Below are 21467 nucleotides of genomic sequence, written 5' to 3'. Positions count from 1 at the left end.
GCTTGCCAGCTGCCTGTTTGGCTAGCCAAGGAAGGTAGATATGAAGACGCTGGTGTCCAGATTGAGTGTGGCATGCCACCACCTGTCAGGGAAGTACAGCACCTGGGAGGAAAGAGTGCAAAGATTGGCCGGGGCTTTTTGGGTTGGCCCAACCCCCACCTACCAGCCACTGACTTCACCAGCCTGGATGGTACATTCCAGGGGCCGAGCTGATGGGACTAGGGATGGGTATATTTCCAGGAGCCAGGCCAATGTGGTCTTGTTGGGGTGGAACTCTGGTGTCTTCTCAGGAGGGTAGAGGAACCAACGCTGGAGGCAGGGGTGTAAAGTCACTCTTGTGCGCTCTGGACTACAGAGCGCACAAACTTTAACTCCCATCCTTGTACTAACCTTCCGACCATAGATCACCTCTGAGAAGCCAGGCCCATGCCAGTGGAAGGGTACCCCAGATCCAGCCCCTGTGGGATCAGTTGTGAATAGCTGATGAACGAAACATAGGTGGGCTTCCCCAACTCTGTTTGGAAGGAGTACCCACCTGCAATCCCAAAGCTGTAAGCAGGGATGGTTCCCAGTAGACGAAATGGAGGCGGAGAATAATGCTGGAATAGTGGTGCCCACTCAGTAAAGTTGTTGTCTCCAAAAAAGTACAGGGTGTCTGCCAGAGGAGATGAGAGTCCAGAACACTGCAGCAGTGGACGGGGGTAGAGGGGCCACTCCCCCTGCTGCCCAGGTCTGGCTCACCATTGCCCAAGGATGTAGGATCCTGGGGGTACAGCAGCTGCTCCACATACTCTTGGAAAGGCAGGTCCACTGCAAGAAGTGTCAGTCAGGACTAGTCAGTCCTGCCTTTGGGGTGCTGGCAAGCAGGCAGGCCTTGGGCGTGACAGCTCACCTTTCTGGTAGGAGTAGGTGTTGGCTGTACTCAGACGAACAACTTTGTCTCCAAAGGAGGCTAGCAGGTTTTCCCGGGAGCATAAGGCCCGGAACCTCTGGGAATGGAGGATGAGAGAACTGAGCACCTGGTCAGTCAGCACCAGCTGCCCACGTGGCTAGGAATACTCACCGAGTTGTCCGTGAGTCCCTGCAAGATGACTGGCTTGAGGAAAGCATAGCTGAGGGAGAAAGGGCAGCTTGTTGTATGGAGGTGGCACCCTATAGGGCCCCCTTCTGTATGGGTAGGCAGTGAGGGTATGACCGCTGCAGCCAAAGACCATGCTTGGGGGTATGCCTAGAGACCTGGGGGCAGGGACACATACTGCTGCATGAATTCGGAGTACGTGAGGTGTGCTCTGCGTTCCACCGTGCAACGCTCCTCCTCGACTGCTCCTGCAGTCCCCATCCCACTCTGCCGCCTGCGGGGGGAGGGGGGAGACAATGGGTCAAGTTTAGTCTGCCGGGGCTTTGAGCTCAGGCTCCCTCCTGCCGCCCATTCCCTGAAGCTCACCATCCCCCTTCGCCAGAGCCATGCAGAACCACAGTCACCGTGGTCCATAGTACAAAGAATGAAAGGGGCCCTAGCCGTCCGGCCGCCGCCATGAACGTGCGGATGCAGGCGCGCAGCACGCTGGGAGTTCCGTCGACACTTGCGTAACCACGAGCCATTGGCTTACCGCCCGACTGCTGTAGCCACATGCAAGCAGCAGGCCGCCCGGCCATGGGATCCTCCTTTAATACACACGCGCGCGCCTACACAGATAGACACACTCAAACACACACTCACACACCATCCCCCCCTTCAATTTCCTCAAGGGAGAGGGAAAACTGTTGAGCAGCCATTGACTACTGCGGGTTACCGTGGCTACAGCGCCCCTACCGGAAGTTCCCTCCTGCTAGGAAGTTCCCACCTAAGACGCAATCAAAGTGACAAGTGGCCAAAGAGCAGCTCCTGCGTTTTATTAGGTTACTAGGTTGCAGCCACCTTCCATCCTGGCACATGGGATGGGTAAGAGGCTGTGGGTCTAGTCGGGTGGACATCAGCGTCAAGCTGAGGAAGCGTCAAGCATCAGGCTCAGGGAAGGCCAGATCACGAGTATTCGCAGAGATGGCCGCAGCCTGCAGGGCACTGGGAGCTGCCTTCCAGCCATTTCATGATGTGTTGAAGATGGCCACCATGACTGCAACCTTGACACCACACAAACAGACCTTTAACCACGTGATGGCAGACAGCACACATGCTGGCACAGCGGTGGCACCTGAGAATGGGAGAGCTGTTCAGCTGGGGAGCTCATGGGTGCCTCCCTCCCACCCCCCACCCCCACCGGCCCTGCCGCTGCTGCACCTGTCGCAGACCCAGCCTCGGCTGCTCATGGGCCGCTTGCAGTGACTGCAGTTGACATGCAGGGTGGTGGAGGCTTGGTTGAGGCAGCTGACTGCCCTGCTGGTGCTCAGCTTCACCACTTCATTGGACACATTCCAGAGGCAGAAGCGCTGCAGCAGGTCGATGTAGGACGTGTACCAGTGCTCCTGGGGGAGGGGACAGGCTCAGGTTAGGACTTCCGGGTAAACTGGGGTAGGGGCTATGGTGGGAAAGGAACAGGCTCAGGTGAGGGGACAAGCAGCTAGTCCAGGGAGACCCTCCCTGGCCCACAACACACCTGGGTCTGCTCGTCAATGTCCTTGCGCACTCTCTCACCCAGCACGATGAGGACAGACACAGCCATCTGCACATCGCCCTGCTCAGCATAGAAGCGCAACATGTCCTGGACCAATACACTGAAGAAGTCGGGCGGCAGGCGGCTGTCGTAGAGCGCGTGTGAGACAGAGAGGAGAGAGGAGGAGGAGTCCACCGGCGCCAGCGAAGCTGAGTCCGCCTCATTGCCACTGACATGCGGAGAGTCAGCCTTGTCCTGCAGGTGCTCAGGCCCGGAGGGTGTGTCCACAATCTCGTGACGTAGTGGGAAGGCCTCCTGTGGCAGCACATATTCAGGCTCCTCGGCTGGGAGGCGGGGGTGAGGAGAGATGGTCCTGAGCCTAGGCTCCCCGCTCTATCAGCTGCTACTCTCAGAGGCATGTTCTGGGTCTGGCCCCTCCCTACCATTCCATCTCACCCAGCCTCCACTCACGGTGCACATGTTCTGCGTCCAGTGGGTACAACTCATCCTCTTCTCCTTCTACATCACCCAGCAGGTAGTCAGCAGGCACATCGCTCCCCTCAGTTTCCTCATTATCTGCCCAGCAGGGAAGGGAGGTCATTCAGGGAGTGGCTCCCTGGCCCTTTCCCCATCCACATCCCAGCCTACCCTCATTGGTGATGAGCGTAGCTGAAGAATCAAGCAGAGCTGTGTCACTCCGTGTGTCTCCTTTGCTGCGATCCAGCCGTGTCTCACTGCCCAGCCCTGGGCCCATATCCTTCAGATTGAAGCTAGAGGTAGAGAAGGTTGTGGGTAGCCAGGCCCCGGCAGTCCACACTGGAGCAGGGGCAGGAAGTGGCCAAGGATCTACCTGTTCATGAGTGGTAGGCCACAGGAGCTGCCTTTGCCGACGCTGTGGTTGAGATTGGCAGAGGGCACCAGGCCAGGGCTACAGTAGATAATCCGTAGCATGGTCCATGTCTGTGCCACCTAAGAGCAGGCACCAACCACTCATGAGTCCTGGGCACCTGGCTGCCCCTATCTCCTAAGCAGAATCATATACCAATCCATGGCCTGACCCATCACCATGGGGGAAACTGTGGCACATGGAAAAGGCAGTTTCCATCCTATATTAGGCAACTGTGAGGCACCTGGTGCTAGGATTAGTAAGGGGACTGATGGAGAGAAGAGAGATGGCATGCAGAAGGCAGTTCCAACACCAAGAGTGAGGCAGAAAAGGAGGCTGTGGGCACTTGACTCCATAGGCCTCCACCCCCACCCCCAAGGATGACCCCAAGGTTTGGGCTAGCTGGTCCATAAAATCTTTACATTGCCAAATACTTTGGCAAAGGCTGGCACTGTGACTGAGCTCAGGGTGGTTGTGGAATGGCACCTCACTACAGTAGCCGTGTCTGACCCAAATCATGACCCCTGGGCCCCCAGCTCAACATACCTGGTTTCGGCCAAGCTCCCGAGCCACTTTGGCATTGTGATCACAGAGCTCGGCTAGTGGCCGACCAGCCAGAGCATAACGTTCAGCTGTTTCCACGAACCAGCTCATGCTGCCACCACCAGACTCTGTCTCAAAGACACTGAGCGCACTGGAAGCCAGGCCAGAAAAAGGTTCAGCAGCGTCTAACTTTCGCTTGAAGAAGATGGGGCGCCGGTCACCAGCATAGGGTTTGCGCCCAGATTCAGTAGCCACCAGGCTCTCCTTGGCTGCAAAGGCCAGATCCCCAAAGAGGCCATAACAGAGGCCCTCAGGGTTGGCACGCTCAACAGGCTGGCTGGCATCCCGAAACAGGTGCTGGCATAATGTGCTGTCTTTGGAACCGGAGAGTAGAAAAGAGGGGTCATGTGGGTGTCGCCAGGCGATGCCTGTTGTGACATCACGGTGCTCTTCAAACATGGCAGCTGGCACGAAGGGCCGGCGTACATCCCATACATAGATGTTGTGGTCCACCATCATGGAGCATGTGGCCAGGTGGTGGCGGCACTCAGGCCGCCATTTGACTCGGGCCACTGACGCGATGGTCTGCACGCAGTGCATCTCCTTGGCACGGTGTGTGGTCATGTCCCAGACCTTTACCATCTTGTCACGTCCACCTGTGGCCAGCCAGCCCCTGTGCGAGAAGGTCCCACTCAAGCTCTCAGTGACCTCTCTTGGGGGAAGGGAGACCCTGCCACGCCCCAATGTTTCTTTTAGCCTCTTTTAATGGCTCCCTTATCCCCATACCACACCTGTCCTCTGGGTGCCAGTCACAGCAGAAGACAGGCCCATTGTGGGCTGTGAACATCCTCTCACATCGGTCAGGTCGGCGGATGTCCCAGAGCTGTACGTTGCCATTCTCAAAGGTGGAGGCAAAGGTGAAGTAGTCACGGATACTGAACTGCACATCCCGCACGCTCTCAGACTGGCCTGTGGGCATGCATCAGCAGAAGCATAAGTGAGGGGGCTGGCCCCCAGGGCACGGGGGAGCCCTTGGAGTAGCTGGAATGGTGTCGCTCACCAGCCCGCAGCCAAGCCAGGAAGCACAGAGGACTGAGGAGACATCACCAGAATCTGCCTAGGCCCGAGAGAGCATGCCAGGTAGTTTCTGCACAAACTTCCAGGGCTCTGTTCCCTGGATTCTGCACAGGCAAAGCTGTATGTAGACCTGCCTCAGAAGGACACATGTGAGCCCTGGGGGTATAGGCGCCCAGCCTACCTGGCTGTCACACTTCCCCGGGGACCAAGGCCTATGGAAGACCCAATGAGTGGAAGAGTCTGTCTCATTCTCTGCTTAATACTCCACCAGCTGCCTAGTTAGCCCCAAAGGACCAAAGAGCTCCGAGACCATATTCACCTTAAAAGACCGCCATATCTGGAGCCTCCAGTCTTTCCCTGCCACAGACAGCTCAAGATTGGTCTTAACTCCCAAATTCTCCAAGACCCCCGGGGCTCTGCTTGTGCATCATTTGGTTTCATTAAAGACCAGGGAAAGCTAGCTCAGGGCTGAACACGGCCAGCCAGACCTGCCACGAAAGGGGCCCTGTGTGCTTCCCACCTCACTCTGTCTCCCTGGTCTGAGATTCCTCAAGGTTCTGGTAGATTCACTGCAGTGAAGCAAGCTGAAGCAAGGCGAGGGAAAGGGAGGCTTCGACACTCATAATGCTGTATCTGAAGGCGCTACTTTCCCTATCAGCCACACCCAACAACACCCAGCAGTGCTTGGACTCATCTTTCACTTCGGGCCAACCTTCCTCTTTCAGCGCTGCTCAGCCTCAGGGAGTACATCTGAGGACCTCCAATGAAGCCTGCCTATAAGGTCTAACACCTACCAACACACATATCTACCCCAACCTGCCTCTGTGGGCCTCACCAGAGAAGGTGCTGACAGAGTCCTTCCTTCGGAGGTCAAAGCATTTCATGAAGCCATCCTGAGAGCCGCTGAGCAGCACATGGGCCTCCGTGGGGTGGAAACAGACTTTGTTCACCGTGCGCTTATGTTCTGTGAACAGCTGATCCTGCTTGTTGCGGGACGGCCGGCCTAGGTTCCAGGTAACCACCACACCATTGGTGGCCGCTGTGGCCAGCAGATTCTCGTCCATCTGGTGCCAGACCACATCCGCGCAGCTCAGGTTGAGCGAGGGCTTCCGGCCCACACGCAAATTTAGCTTCTCCACGAACTGCTCCTCCTCAATGGCATAAATCTTGAAGATGCTTCGGCCTGCCACAACAACCTGGGCCGCATCTCGGCACACACTGATGGCATTGGCTGGTGCATCCAGGTGGCAGTGCATGGTTCGGCCTGTCAGTGCACTGCCACTCAGGGCTGTGGTAACTCGGGACATCTTTTCCATGACTGCACAGGTATCAGCGGCGGAAGGTCAGTGAAGTATGCTGGCCCGGTCAACCATGGTGTCCTAACAGTTCGGGTTCGGTCCTCTCGAACTTTCGGCCTGCCATGGTCCATCAGCCTATCATCATCTCAAGAAAGTTCAGTTTCACTGGAGTTCTCCAGAAGGCTCCATGACTAACCTGAAGTTCGTCAGCATCATGTCTGACTTTCCCAGATTCTATGCGGTTAATCCTCCATCAGTGAGATCAGTAAATCGATCCCAGGGGTGGGATGGGGGTGAGGGAGAGGGGCTTCTGCCCTCACAGTTATCCCCGTGCTTCCGAGGATTGCGGGGCTTCCAAGAGAACGAAAAACCGAGAGGAAAGGGTAGAGGAGCTGGACGGGTCCAGAGGACTGAATTCAAAGACCTTGGGAGGCAGAAGAGACGCTACAGCAATAAGTACAGGTATCTGGTTGCACCGGGCAACGGAAACTGCGGGACCTGAACCAGGTGCTGGGAAAACCTCTGCCCCGGTGGCACTCCAGTCATTTACCGAAAGCACAGTGTCGCTCAGTTACCGTACCGGAAGAGACTCAGCTATTTCCCCGCCCATCACCGGAAGCCCTTTCTTATTGTCATCCCGCCGGAAGTGAGCAGGAACTCTTTTTCCTTACCATAAAGGTTCCGTGTCAGCAAGCGGCACTTTGGTCGAGCGAATGGACCAGAATTGGCTCTGCAGGCTCCCTGGTTCTTCCTTGGTGATATGTCCGCTTTTCTTTATTTGTTTGGTTAGTTTTTTTATGATGCTGAAAATAGAGCCCGGGAAGTCTAATGCAAGACAAGTTACCGTTGGGCTATGTTAACCAGCCCCAGTTTATTTTAATCTTAGTATCAGTACTTAAACCTCTCCTCCGTTGGAGGAGTCATTTTCTAAGCAGATCCTGAGTTCCACCGCTCTGCCCCAATGCCTTACCCTACCCTCAGCCTCCCCTGCGGAACTCAGGAGCCACTTCCTGATGAATCCTGGGCCCATCATTCCCCTGATCTGAACCCAGAACAAGCAGCCTGGCACCTTTTCTACACAAGGTTTATATTGCACAGTGAATAAGTCCTAGACGGCCCTAACCGTCCCGCCTCATCTGCAGCAGTACCTTTCTTGGCTCTTCTCAGTGTGCTTCTATCCCAGCTTCCTTCCCCCTGAGCACTCTTCCTCTTCCACAGTTTCAGACGCTATATGTTACCCCTGCAAAACAAGTCTCCTTTACAACCTTCAGCACTTAGCTCAAATGCCTACCATCTTAGACCATCCCTGCCACCCCAATCTAATGTGGCCTCCTTTGTCTACTGTGGATTTTGTCTATTTTGTGTGGTTGCACCTGTGTTGGTACTTTCAGGGCCTTTCAGCCACTTCTGTCAGTGGCTGGGTTTAGTCTCAGTTGTAAGAGACTGGTATTGGCTCTGGATCCCCAAGACCAAGTTATCAGCACAAAGGAGATTTATTTGTGCCAAAGGAACAAAAGGCAGGGAATAAGAGACCAAAATAAGGGATAGAGTACCAGGGAGAGGGGGAAGGGAACAGGAAGAGGAGGCAGAGATATTTGTCCCGGCGGGGACAAAGGACTGCCTCTGGATAGAAAGGAGACAGACATGGCTCATAGGCAAATGATATAGGTAAAGGTAAAAGGAGGAAACCCCGTGTTAGGATGAGGTGTTTAATTTTGATTGGTTTACTTAATTAGTTAATTAGGTAAGCCAAAAGGGGCTTTTGATTGCAAGACTGCAATACTTTGATAGCTGAACCTTAGTGGTGAGTCTCAGGAGGAGGAAGTGGCCAAGTAAGTGAGGAGGAAGTGGCCAAGTAAGTGAACAGACCTCGGTGGGTAGCTTTCGGAATGTGACCTAACAGTTTTTAGCAAGGCAGAGGGGATTTGGAAGAGGGAAAAGCCTGTGAGAGCCCCATTTTCAAGCTGGCTAGAGTCTGCTTATTAGTTGCCCTTTTTCTTGGAGTGGGCACAGTTTTTGTTTTTGTTTTGAGACAGGGTTTCCCTGTATAGCCTTTGTTGTCCTGGACTCATTTTGTAGAACAGGCTGATCTCAAACTCACAGAGATCTGCCTGCCTCTGCCTCCTAGAATGCTGGGACTACAGGCGTGTGCCACCACGCCCGGCTCAGGCGCAGTAGTCTTGATCTTCTGGCACAATGTGATCTTTTATTTGTTTATTTATTCTTTATTTGTGTGTGTGCTTGTCTGAGTTTTTTGTTTGTTTGTTTTGGGTTTTGTGTTGTTTTTTGAAACAAGGTTTCTCTGTGTAGCCTTACCTGTCCTGGACTCACTGTATAGACTAGATTAGTCTCAAACTCATATATATCTGCCTGCCTCTGCCTGCCAAGTGCTGGGATTAAAGGCCTGAGCCACCACCTCCTGATTCCTGTGTTTTGAATTGCACTATTGTGCAATCAGTTTTCCTCAGAGGCCAGAGGCCATCAGTTCCCTGGAATTGGAGTTTAAGCATCTTAAAGTCACCTGCTGTGGGTGCTGGGCACTGAACCTAGATCTTCTTCAAGAACAGTAAGTGCTCTTAACTACTGAGCCATCTATCCAGTATCACTGCACTCTTTAGGGCATTACAACCCCTCACTTAGCCAAGGATAAGACTCTTTGCTGCTGCTCTTGAAGGATGGTGGGCAAGATACTACCAGATCCTTCTGAAGGCATATACATCTTGACACCAGACTCATTGCTCTCTTTTGTGCACTTAGGTATTAGAAAACCTTTGTCAGTCAGTTGCTAAGGTTCCAGTCCAGCCCTGGGCCACCAGCCTCTACATGCTCATGGAAAGAAGCAACTTTGATGAGTTGAGAGACACAGGAGAACCCAGAGACCTGGGCCATCCAGGACATATTTAACCATTACAACTTGGTTGAGTGACCAAAAAACAACCCAGACTCATGTTTGTACAACTTTTTAATATATATTTTTATAAACAGGTCACGTGATAAAATAGCACAAGAAACACTTACCAAATATAAGGTTATATCTTCCGCATATACAGGAGAATGAGGTCGTTATGTACAATAAGAAAATGATTTTAGGGGTTGGTTGGTTTTGTTTGTGTCCCTCTCTCCCCTTAAATTTTCCTCCTATAGTCATTGCAAATATCACAGCTTCAGTTGCATTAATACTTTGGGCAAATGGACAGCTTCCCCCTCCCTGTTGGGGGATTGTGGGAAGAGGGGCTGAAAAATCTGGCTCCTGACCACTTCAGCCTGGAGCCTCCCCGGCCAACACTTCAGGGGCAAGGAACTCTTTGGGCTGTTGAACTCTTAACTTTTTGTCAACAGCATCTCTCTCTCTCTCTCTCTCTCTCTTCCTCTCTCTCTCTCTCTCTCTCTCCCTCTGGCTCTCTGGGAATTAGTTACTCTCTTCCAACCAGATAGGGGTGTCCCAAGATTGGTTGTGGGGTGCTGTGTCTCCTGGGCTTTCACGGTTGGGAGAGAAGGGGCTCCCAATTCTGTCCTCAGCACTGCCACGTATATGCCAGTGTCCCCCAGGACTTCCAAATGTCTTGGGGTCTGACAAAACATGGTCACAGCCCATTTGGGCAGGCAATGGTTTTGGAGGCTGGGAGAGGTAAAGGAGGACCAGAAAGGCGCCCTCCTTCCTTAGGGTATAAAGGGTGTGCTGGACACTGGAAGATCAGAACCGCTGGTCAGAGCTGACCCTGACCTTTGGCCAGGCCCTCTGCAGAGTCCACCTGAGGAGACCTATCCAGGGTGAAGCACAGTGCTGAGAGGCCTGAGCTCAGCTAGGGGACGGGCTAGAATGGATGGGCTGCTCCCAAGGCCTGACAGCCCTGTGGGTGGCTCCAGATTCGGGTCTGTCAGGTGCCTATTCTGGGGGGATGGGCACCGCTTTAAGCTAATGTTGATTATTACAAGGTCTGTATCGTATCTTCCTAAATCTGTCCCATCCTGGCCAGGGCCCAAAGATCTGTAGACCAAGGGGAAAGAAGAGGATTGGGGTGGGGTGGGGGGCGGTGCACAGAGGACAAGAAGTGACCCATATGGCAACAAGGAAGAAGAGAAGCCATAGGGTCAGGTAGGCATGGGGAAATTGGGCTCCTCAGGGGGCCATGGCTTTGGCAGTGGCCTGTGACACCTCATACCCCTTGGAGGGCGCCAGGCGTGGTGCAGTGGAAGATGTTGGAGGCCCTTGGGGCTTTTCCAGGCCCCTGAGTCCAGAGGGACTAATCCCTCCATCCCCTCGGGCCCTGCCCGGGATGGGGGGACAGCAGGGGGAGGCAGAGAGCAGAATGAAGTGGGGAAGGCAGTGAGGGCGTCTGTACTCAAAGCATCCCCCAAAGGACCTAGACCCCCAGAAGGCGGGCGAGTGATGGCGGCGGCTGTGGCATGGTGGAGGGCGGGCGTGCAGTGCGGGCACGAGGGGCATGCACAAAGTCCCCGAGTGTGCGTGCGTGCGTGGGGCTGACCCCTCTGCCTCTTGCCCCAGGCGGGGGATGGAGCAGTGGAGCAGAGGTGCAAGGGATGCACGGGGCGGGGTTTCCCTCAGCTTGCCCCGCCTCCAGCGCAGGGCGGAGAAGTGTTGCTCCCGCAGGGATGGAAGAGGGGCTACTGCCCAGGGCGTGGCCGGTTCCCGCGGCCGGGTTGAAAAGCCTGCGCTATTCAATGACGAGGCAGCGCGGCAGGTGCTGCGAGAAGTACTTGAAGAGCTCGGGTGTGGCTCCAGGGCAGTTGGTCAGCTCCAACTCCTCCAGCTCTTGCAGCTGCACGAGGCCCGATAGCCCTGTGGTGGTCAGGAGCGGGCAGCCTGCAAAGCGCGAGGCATCCAGGCAGCCGCTCAGCAGCTCAGCTCCGCCCGGCGGAAGGGCTGGACTGTGCTGAGTAGGAGGGAAAGGCTGGAGAGGACAGTGGCCTGCTGGGAGCGGGTCCTACAATGGGCTTAACGAAGCGGGACCCGTACGGGGCTTGAGGAGTGGGACTCTGACAGGATGGGTGGAATCTGCATCAGAAAAGGCTGTCTTCCGGAGCGGCCGGGGTGGGTCTGAGCAGGGCGGGGCCTGGCTTGAGTTTGCCCCTCCTCCAACCCGCTACCTGGGACGTGATTTGCTAAAGCTTGAAGTGAATCTGTCTGCCTAAGGGACCCCAACGGGGCGAGGGTCCTAGTGAAGTGGGCGTCACTGCCCACGAGGTATGCAGGGGGTCTCACCTGCTAGAGACAAGAGTCGCAAACTCCTCATGGCTAAGAGGTGCTTCAACCCGAAGTCCTGCACCTGGGCGGGAGTGAGAGGAGGTCGTGTTAACTATTGCCACTTGCCCGGGATCTGCAGCCAGCAGAGGGGCAGGAGGTAGGGGTTCAAAATGAAGGTTTTTTTTTTTCGGTTCCCGCGAGACCTGGAAGCACCCACGAGGGCCTTGGGAAACCCGGAATCGGACTTCGTTTGGCTGCACAGAGGGATCTGAATGGCGCCCAGTGTGGCTCAAGGATTTTCTGTACTGGTGTTCCCCTCCCCCGCCTCCCCGCCCCGCTACCCACCGCTCTCTTTAGTTCCAGATCCCCGGGGCCACGGAGGTACCTGGCAGCACCATCGCAGGTAGAGGCTGCGGAGGGACGACATGGTGGACAGATAGCTGAGGCCAGTGTCCGTGATGCGTACACACCTGCAGTTGCACCAGAGGGGGGGGACTGCCCACCTTTAAATCACTTCACCCAGCCCCACCTGGGTCCCTCCCTCCTTCTCACCAGTGTCCCTAGGGCGAGCCCCTGCCCCACGGTCCCGCTCTTACATCTGCCCTCCCCATCTGGAATATGGCTTTTCCTCCAAGCTATGCCGGAGTTGCTCCGAGTTTGGGCACTCTATTCTCTGCGGCCTTCCCCACCCTAAGAAGCCCGTGGACCGGCACCACCCACTCTAGGCTTCCAGTTCCTGGAGTGTGGGGATGTGTGCACCTGTCCAGCACGAGCTCCTCCAGACGGTGCAAGTCGCAGGCCACGTACTCCAGTGCCATGTCGGTGATCCGAGGGCACCAGGAAAGGTCGAGGCTGCGCAACTTGCGCAGGTTCTCAGCTACAAGCTCCACGCCATCGTCAGTGACCTTAGAGCAGCCTGAGAGGCTGAGTGACGTGAGGTTGGGCAGGCTGTGCACCACGTTGACCACCCCATGGTTGGTTATCTCCCAGCAGGAAAGCAGGCGCAGAGTGTGGGTGCTGTGGCCCTGGCGAGCTGTGAAGTAGGCCAGTGCCGTGTCAGTCACGTGGTAGGCCTGAAGGCTTAGCTCTGCCAGGTTGGGTAGGAGTTGTGAGATGGCAGCAATGGCATCGTCCGCCACGTTGATGCAGTCGCTGACGCTCAGCGAGGTGATCCGTGCGCTGAGGCTGGACCACAGGCCAGCTTCAGTGAAATCGTTACAGCCTGACAGCTCCAGGCGCACCACTCCCTGCATCTGCTCCAACATCACCTACAGGCAGGTACAGACCAGACCAGACCAATCAGCTCCCCCACGCACGCCTGGGCGACCGTCCTGCTGGGGTAGTGGGAGTTGCCTGTGCAGAGGCGAATCTGGAAGCAGTGGTCTCTCGGGTGTGGACTTGTGCAAGCATGCATCGGGCTGAACCCTAAGGAATGCACTAAAAATTGCTTGTTACACTTTGCCAACATTCCAAAAGGGAAGCAGGGCACAGGGGACCCACAAGCCAGGGTGTGGCCAGTGTGGGGGTTTGGAACAGATAATTTGAATATTAAAATTACAATTCAGGTCCTGGGGGAGAGGGGGCACAGGGCAGCGTGCCCAGATGCTCCTGCAAACCCTTGCTCCTAGGAGACTCTCAGCTGTCCCTCCCCTCCCCCTCCTTCCAGCATCCCACTCAGGCCAGCTTCACAAGCAAGCAGGACCCCACATGTGATTGACTAATCTCACTTTTTAACAAGCCCACATTTTCACTCTGCATTAGCCCTGGCAATGCCATCCTTGCTACTTTTTGTCCTGTGTACACCTGGGTATCCTCTGGGCCCCTCAACCTCCCATGTCCACAGGGTTGCTGCTGTTGCAGCCCCTCCAGCCCCATTCACTCCTGGCCAAATTTGGGACACACCTCTAGGCCAGCGTCAGTGATGGTGGAGCGCTTGAGACTCATGGCCTTGACTCCCTTCTTAGAAAGCGCATAGTTGTCGATGAACTCGCAGATGTCTAAGTCAGAGACACCAACTAGGCAGAATCCCTCAAAGCCTCTAGCAGCAAAGCCCTGCAGGTTCACAAACTCCTTCTCGCCTCCAGGCAGCACGTTGTACAGCTCCTTGGCATGCAGCACAGGCGTGAGGCCTGCCCAGAACTTGGGCTGATACAGCACACGCCGCCAAGCCTTGCACACCTGGGCTAGTATGCATTTCTCACATGCTGAGAAATACCAGAAGAGCCCATTAAGGATCTTCTCATCTGTGGCCAGCGGTGGCCGCTCCACTGGGGGTCCAGGCACTGGGCCTGACACTGGTCCACTGGCTGGGGGGCATGGCCCCCCTGCCAGAGCAACCCGGGACAGTGGCGTAGCCAGGCTGGGAGGTGGAAGGGTGGGTGGGGGTGGTGGCTGGCAAGGGCGGTTCTTGGCAGCAGGTGTGCCCTTGGTGATGCTGGCTGCACCCAGGCCATTGGGCTGGCCAGGCAGCTTCACCAGACCATTTCGAGGCAAGCATGGAGGCTTGGGGTCACCATCGATACCGGGGCTCGACATTTTCCTTGCACGTTCTGTGGATGAGATAGGAGGAATAAATGAGTCTGCCGACCTCTGGAGGAGCTGGAGAGCTAGCTGTCTCTTCATTCTTGAGACTGCTCTCTTCCAGGACCACTCAACAGGGAGGATCCTAGCACGTGCCTTTTTCTCTGACTGCACAGCAAGGGGCAGGCTGGCCATAGACACAGCTAGTCCAAGTGCTCACATCCTCTGTCATCCACTGACTCAGCCTGCATTGCCCAAAGGTGCTTTCTGATGCTTTGATTTCCATTTAAGGTTAGGGAGGGATGGAGTCCTTAATTGCTCCTTCCACCCCTGTTCCTTTGATGCCTGCTATTGGGGCCTACCCTGCAGGATCGGAAAAACTGAAGAAAGGTGCTGGAACATGGAACAGTCTCAGACTCCTCCTTCCCAAGGCGACAGTAGCCCTCAGAGTCACAGACCAGCTCTCAAGAATCTGTGTACCTGCCCAGCTGGTGGTGGCACTCACCTTCAATCCTAGCACTTGGAAGGCAGAGGCAGGCATATTGCTGAGTTTGAGGCCTGTCTGGTGTAAAAAGTGAGTTCCAGGACAGCCAGCCAGGGCTATACAGAGAAACACTGTCTTGAAGGAAAAAAAAAATCTGCGCACCTATAGTAAGCTCTGGGGCTCAGGCATTGTCCCTATATAGTTGATTGTAGTACCAGCACAATGATACTCTGGGCACACGCTTTCTTATATTTAAAAAAAATTAAAAATTGCAATGTGTCAGTGTTTTGCTTGCATGTATGTATGCATATCACACATGAGCCTAGCATCGGTAGAAGTCAGAAGAGAATATCAGGTCTCCTGGAACTGGAGTCACAGGCCTTTCGGCCCTCTGTGAAAGCAGCAAGGGCTCTTAGCTACTGAGCTACTTCTCCAGCTCTGCAGGACACATGCTCTTTAATCCTCCACCCAATGAGGACAGTGCTATGGTATTTCTTGTACAAACAAGGAAGGGCAGGCCAAGGCCAAGTGAACTGCTTTTCTGAGGTCATGGCCAATAGTTGAGGGGTAGAGCTGATGTTTGGACCGGAGCTGGAGGAGGAAAGTCATGAGGGAGGCCAGGGCCACCTGCTCATAGAGCAGGTCTGGGTCGCTGATCATCTCAGCATCCCTCAGACTCCCAGGACTAACTGAGTTGCAGAGGACATTGTGAATAGACAGCATGGAGGGAAAGGGCAATGGGATCTTCCTAATGCCATGATTATCTGCTCTGCATCCCAGATAGATAATGAATCTTTCACCACCCAACATACAGAAGGAAGGTGGTTTTTTTTTTTTTTTCCCATGGGTTTCACTTGCAGATTTAAATGTGACACTCTGGACTCCTGATGGCCCCTAGTTTGAATGTGTGGTTTTGGCTAGCCACTGGTGGTTCTACTTCCTCAACATGAAATCTGGGAGGTGACACCACAGACTCCTTCCTGTGGGAGGGATTTATAGTCTATGGTGGAGTAAGCCCAGAGGCCCAGAGCTGACGAAAGGACCAGACAGGATCTCCCTTCCTGTGTCTATAGGTGATCCCACATTGAACCGGATCCACCTGTTGGGGTTGTCAACTTCTTGCCCTACAATCTTGGGGGTGTCAGCAAAAGCCAAAGCCAGGCCCTCTGTTATATCCTCATACCTGGGTTCAGTGGGTCATAACCTCACTAGGGAGCCTGGCACAATACAAGGGGGTGTGTGAAGAAGCTTCCTAGGGGATGGGCACTGGAACATGCAGACCCTCAGAAGAGAAGGCTCGTGTTACCTTTCAGGCTGAGACCCCCCTCTGGAGATGCAGGGACAAGGACCGCCCATTCCCACAATCTGGCTTGACACAGAAGAAGTGGACAAGCACTATCCCCTACCTTTATTTTGCAGCACTATCTCCTCGATTGCTTCTTCCACCGCACAGGCAAGCTGTGCCAGTGTCCCACCTCTGAGGAAGGAAAAACCGAGGGTTGGAGTCTCCTCAGAACATGCTCCTCATGATCAATAACCTAGCTCCGTGTCTAAGCCCCCAGTATTATCTATTACTCCCCTTCTCAATATGACTCTTGAGACCTAGGGAGTAGACCAGTTTTTCCCTAAAGGAGTTTTCCCAGCCCTTAGCTGCTCTTATGTGCCTAAGAACAGGCAAGAGTAGCCACACAAAAGCCAGTACGGTAAGTAGCAATGTAACACTTGCCAGATGCATACCAGGAATATCATGTATTTCAGCTTCACAGCAGATATCCCTCTGTAGGGGTAGCAACTGTTGGTATCCCAGTCCTTACACAAGGAACTTGTGTATAGTTTGCATGCCATGGCAAAGGAAGTCTGAGGGTGGTTACCCCAGTTCCCTGAGCTCGATATAGGGAAGCAGGCCTGTTGCAGGACAGCAGCGGCCCTGGTGGGAAAGGATGAGATCTTTCCTTAACCGCTCCAATTCTTATCCATCACCACCCACATTCCGGGGAACTGCGCTGACGCTAGAGAGACAGCCCCAGCCAGAATAACAGCCAAATCCCTGACTGGCGGCCTGTGTCTAGACTGTCCATCTAGCCTCAGCCACTAGGCGCAGACCCAGCGCTCTCGGAGCCCCGCGAGCAGCACCACGGACAGCTCCTGAGCTCACTGGGGTCAGCTGAGCTTTCTGCACCGGAGACAGCGGAGCGGAGGAGGCATGATCCCTGGCTCCGCGGCTCCGGCAACCCCAGCTTCACAGGAAGAGGCAGGGGGAGAAGCCGCCCGCTTGGCTAGGATCTGGAGGAGGCTGCGGAGGCGGTGCCAGGGGAGAAATAATCCAAGAGCTGTGCCGATTTAGGCTGAAAATGCTCCCAGCCGCGGGTGTGCACGTGGAGCGCTTGAGTTGCTGGGGGGGTGGGGGAGGAAGATGCACGTGGATGCCCCGGGCATCTGTGGGACTCCTTCCTGCCCCTCGCTGCAGCTCTGGAAACTCACATCTGCAGAAGCACACGACCCCCTTCCTACCTTCCAGACTTAGGTCAAGTAGGTGAAACCAGACTCCGTGTCTGATCCCCCATTCAGGACCCCCGCCCGGAGTGGAAGCTGCAAGTCCACAGAGACAGCCCTGCTTCATGCTTAGGGAGATGCTCCCTTGTTCTCCCACTTGTGACATTAACCAAGCCAGCCAACCCTCTGTACTGTGGTTCAAAAATGGAAAACAGTTACACCTGGGCCCGAGGGCTGAGGCTTTCAGAGAAAGCTGAGCACACAGTGCAAGACTTGACCCTTCCTGCCAGGTAAGCAAGAGGTTACTGGGGGCCTCCAGCAAGGCTCACTCCTCCTGGCTCTGCTGTCTAGCCCTGCTATCTAGGGCCTACCCCCGGTATTGTAGAAGCAGGATCTCATGTAGGCTGGCCTTATATTGGCAGCCATCCTGCCACGGCCTCCCATACCGGGTTTACAGACATGCACTACCATGCTGCAACTTCCCTCTCCACCCGGGGTGGCTCCTGAAGCCTGCTTGGAGTTGCTTCCTAGGAGGGGAAATGGATCAGTGGCCAGGTCACTCAGGCTGCCTCTCCCTTCACGGACAAGCACCTCAGGAGGTGAGGAGAAGCCTTCTGGAATGATGGATGAACTGGCACAACCCAGTCCCGGGCCCAGTGTGTCCCACAATCAGTTTGGAGTGGGATTCTGGGTTAGCTCTAGACTGCAGAGCAGCTTGAGATCCCTGGGTCCATCCTTGGCTAGGAGGCGACCGACAGTGACAGCCTCCTCAGCTGCCTTGTCTACATGAGCCCAAGCCTCATCAAGGTGCTCCTGGCGAGAGCTGACTGTAGTCTTTGCTCTCCGTAGAGAACTTAAGGACCGGGATGGGTACAATGGGGCTCCCGAAGAAAGCTCCAGTGCTTGGTGGTTTTCAGATTGGCAGTCCAGAGCCCCTGACGCTGCACGGGAGGACTTGCCTCTTCTGCGCATATCCAGTCACCAGACCCTGAGATGTGAATAGTCCCATGGTCTCATCTCCAGCCCAACTCCTTGCCCAGCCAAACCCCTGTCCTTTATTTCTCCTCTCTTATCCCCCTCCACCTGGCCAAATGGTAGGCTTTCTCGGCTGCAGATGGGTGCTCCCTGCCTCCATAGCTGGGATCCCTTAATACTCCAAAAGAGCACCTCCAGGCGTCACCCACCACAGGGGTCGTCATCACTGTCATCTCTGCCCCTGGCCTGGTAACTCCTTGAAGACAAATAGCACCACGACTGTGTGGCTTCTGGGCACTACTGAAGTAATGAACAGGAAATGGCCACCTAACCAGTCAAGGGTTCTGCTGCCTGAGGGGGGTCAGTGGGACAGGAGCAGCTTAGGAACTTAATCCCAAGTATGATTGTGGTCGGTATTTCTAGAGAAGAAACTAGATTGGTGTTAGCACCTGGCTCCCCAGACTGAGGTGCAGATACGGGGTGGGGGTGGGGGAATAAGAGCTCTTTTTGGCTAAGTTCCCCTTGTGGAGTCTGATGGGTAAGGAATCTGGATGGCTGTCGGCCCCCAAAACCTGTCCTGATCCTAGAAGAAAGAAACAGGAACCGCCAAGATGGTAAGAGGAAGGCCCTGTTCTCCTCCAGCATCCCTCTCCTCATCACTGTCTGGAGCATCACTGGGGGAAATAAGGCTCAGAGAAGGATCTTCCTTTTGCAGCCTAAAACTTGTCCCAAGACCCCAAGGCTTTCTGAGTCCCAAACACTCGGACCAGGAACACATCTGTTGTATCTTGTGTCTTTTCTCCTACCTCCTTGGGTCCTGTATTTTCCTGCAGTCTGGCTAGTGGCTTCTATACACAGCTCTCATCCAGCAGCATCTCTGCCATAGCCCTGAAGTCCTAAAGACTGCCAACCACACACCCACTAATGCCCCACTCCTCACAGCTATCAGCCTGGGGCTCTTCCCCTGTCTCTGACATAGTCATCTCTGAGCATCAGGTCAGGATGGAGGCCACATCGGATGCCTGGCCTGCATAGAGCCTTCCCCGATCAACTCCTCATACTTGAAGAAGGTAGCCAGAAAACACACATCAAACCCAGTCTGTAGTGGCAGCTCCAGAGTGACGACCAGGGTGGCTGAACTTGGGGGCACAGCAGGCAGCATGCTCTGTGACAGTGCTGTGACTCAGACACGTTCACATCCATCCCTGCCACTTCACACGTGTTAACGGCAGCACTCTCCTTCCACCCCCTGCTGGAGCTGCCTATGGGGGTGTACTGGGGATTTGGGGATGGAAAGACCCTAGGCTTAGGAGGTACATAGGCCCACATTGAACCAAGCTGATGCTCCAGCAGACTGAGGCTCCGTGGCCAGGCTGAGGGCACGTGGCCATGAGGCACTGGGGAAATAGAAGCTGGGCTTCAGCTTATCATGTCTCGCCTGTTCTACAGAATGTGAGACCTCCAAGACCTAGGCCTGAGGCTCCTTTAGACATCTGCTAAATGAGGCTCACCTGCGCTCTTTGCCGCCAGTTCGGCCATTGGACCACTAGCAGGGAAGGTTCAGGGCCACTCACTGGAGTCCCAGCCCCTGCTTTGCTGCCACCCCCCACCCTTCCCTGTGCCAGTCCTGGAAGATACATTAGTGACTCCCACAGAGGAGGAATTACGGTAAGGGCAGTTGAGTGAAGCCAGCCAGAAGCCCCTTCGTCCATCTCTGGGACATGCCTACCTCAATCCCTCAGGGCTTGCCGACTCCAGGTAAGGGTGGCAGGAGAGTCAAGTAGTGAGGGTGGCAGGAAATGGGGCAGCTGCAACCTGAACTATCTCAGCACCACCCACGTTTTCAACCCTGAATTTCCCTCGATCTCCTCCCAAAGGCTCCCAGCCCAGCCCTCCAGCCACTTTTAGGAAGGACATCAAGGCCCCAGCAGGCTTCTGACCTGACCTAGGCAGCCCCCAATCATTCAGGCTCCCATCCAACCCCCCCCCCCCACTTCTGCTCTGAGGCTGCTGTCCAGCACCTCATCAAAGTGTGGGCTGGAATAAAGGGTCCTGTGTCTGAGGGGCACCAGGGCGGCCTGAGCAGACCCCGGTCAATGGGCCATGGGACAAGATGGCAGTGGAAGTCAGGCCTCAAGGAGGGAGCGGGTGAAGTGGCATCTGCCATCTGCTCCTGGGAGGTCAGCTGCTGGCTCAGGCTGGGAGGGGCTAGCAGAAGGGCTGCTAGGCCAGTTCCAGGCCTCAACAGTGCAATCTTCTCTCCTGGGATGAAGGGTGGGGAGGATCCCCACTGATCTAACATCCCTGCTCAGCAATCTCAGGGTGTCCATTCCATTCCCCATTTTGAAGTCTTCCAACCTTGGCCAAGGCCCATTCTCTTCTTTAGAACCAAAGACATGCCAGCCCACTCCCTCTGCTTCCCTGTGGGCGGCAGCTCTATACTAGCTCATGTCCAGAAGGTGTCCAGGGCCCCTAGGCCACATATCCACATGGCTCCTCCCGTTTAATTGTATCAACACCTGTCACGTCCTCCAGTCCGCCTGAGGCTCATAGGGCTGGAGCGGGGAGAGCCCAGAGCCAAGCCAGAAGGAGCGGGGGCTGATGGCCTGCAATTCCGCGTCCTCGCAGCCTCTCGGCGGTTCTGTGGTACCGAGCCACAGCCTGACCGCGTTGCTGGTAGCGAGCGGCGCGCGATCAAGCCGGGTCACTGGGGCGAGGGGCTGTGGAGCGACCCGCTGGCCCAGCGGCTGGAGGGCGAGGTGGGGAAGGGGCTGCGATTACGTAAGCCCTGCTCAGGCGGCGGCGGCGGCCGCGGCGCAGTCCCAAGTCCCCACCCCGCCCCCTCCTCATTGTAGCCTCCGCGGAGGCAATGGCTCGACCCGGACCCTCCCCTCCCCGCAGCCTGGCCGCGCGCGCACACACACACCTTACCTCGGCCAGGGCTTCTGGCTCATGCCACGCTGTCCGCCGGGCGACCTCGCGTCATGGGGAGCCCAGCACCCGAGCCGCCCAGCGCGGAGGCGGCCGAGGTGCTGGACTGGCTAGCAGGGCCCGACTGCGCCCCGCGCCCGGCGCCCTGTGCCCCGCGCCAGGGCCCTCTTGGCAGGGTCCGGAGCGGAGCTCCCCGGTGGGAGAGGATCTGCCGCCCTGAGCCTCCCACCGGGGAGGCTGAGGCTGTGCCCAGATAAATAAGGCCGCTTTGCAGGGAGCCCGACGGGCGCCTCCTCCCTCCCCTTACCCTCCTCCCCGCGCTCCTCCTCCGCGCTCCTCCCCGCGCTCCTCCGCGGCCGCCGCCGGCGCCGCGCGTGGCCCCCGCCCGGCCCCGAGAGCCGCGCCCTCGCGCGCTCCCGGCCTCCCGACCAATCCGGGCCCTCGAGGCGGGCGGAGGTGTCCC

General features: G+C 55.9%; 3 protein-coding genes across 7 annotated transcripts; all 3 read right to left on the bottom strand.

Annotated features, from left to right (window-relative positions):
* Positions 1-9: 9 nt before the first annotated feature.
* Jmjd8 (jumonji domain containing 8) lies at positions 10-1769 on the bottom strand. The gene is made up of 9 exons (XM_055604423.1): positions 1445-1769; positions 1257-1352; positions 1064-1112; positions 893-989; positions 742-810; positions 536-655; positions 391-458; positions 175-309; positions 10-102 (listed from the first exon to the last, which is right to left on the bottom strand). Exons 1-9 carry the CDS (start codon positions 1654-1656, stop codon positions 22-24), a joined length of 927 nt encoding a protein of 308 aa, XP_055460398.1. The 5' UTR covers positions 1657-1769; the 3' UTR covers positions 10-21.
* A 103-nt stretch (positions 1770-1872) lies between these two features.
* On the bottom strand, positions 1873-6985 carry Wdr24 (WD repeat domain 24). 2 transcript variants are annotated; one of them, XM_055604420.1, is made up of 9 exons: positions 5933-6985; positions 4812-4989; positions 4024-4693; positions 3442-3560; positions 3240-3361; positions 3048-3167; positions 2595-2935; positions 2279-2463; positions 1873-2192 (listed from the first exon to the last, which is right to left on the bottom strand). In XM_055604420.1, exons 1-9 carry the CDS (start codon positions 6411-6413, stop codon positions 2024-2026), a joined length of 2385 nt encoding a protein of 794 aa, XP_055460395.1. In that variant the 5' UTR covers positions 6414-6985; the 3' UTR covers positions 1873-2023. The 2 variants fall into 2 exon arrangements, with proteins under 2 accessions (XP_055460395.1, XP_055460397.1); XM_055604422.1 differs by having other exon boundaries at positions 3063-3167.
* Positions 6986-9345: 2360 nt separating this feature from the next.
* Fbxl16 (F-box and leucine rich repeat protein 16) lies at positions 9346-21339 on the bottom strand. 4 transcript variants are annotated; one of them, XM_055604567.1, is made up of 7 exons: positions 21005-21339; positions 16012-16082; positions 13504-14150; positions 12361-12869; positions 11947-12071; positions 11620-11683; positions 9346-11220 (listed from the first exon to the last, which is right to left on the bottom strand). In XM_055604567.1, the coding sequence occupies exons 1-7, from the start codon at positions 21025-21027 to the stop codon at positions 11076-11078; spliced, it is 1584 nt and encodes a 527-aa protein (XP_055460542.1). In that variant the 5' UTR covers positions 21028-21339; the 3' UTR covers positions 9346-11075. The 4 variants fall into 4 exon arrangements, with proteins under 4 accessions (XP_055460542.1, XP_055460543.1, XP_055460544.1 ...); XM_055604568.1 differs by having other exon boundaries at positions 11987-12071; XM_055604569.1 differs by having other exon boundaries at positions 21000-21040.
* Between the last annotated feature and the right edge of the window lie 128 nt (positions 21340-21467).

The sequence above is a fragment of the Psammomys obesus genome, unplaced genomic scaffold (assembly GCF_907164565.1).
Source record: "Psammomys obesus unplaced genomic scaffold, mPsaObe1.curated_primary_1811, whole genome shotgun sequence".
Taxonomy (NCBI): domain Eukaryota; kingdom Metazoa; phylum Chordata; class Mammalia; order Rodentia; family Muridae; genus Psammomys; species Psammomys obesus.
This window is presented reverse-complemented; position numbering and strand designations above follow the sequence as displayed.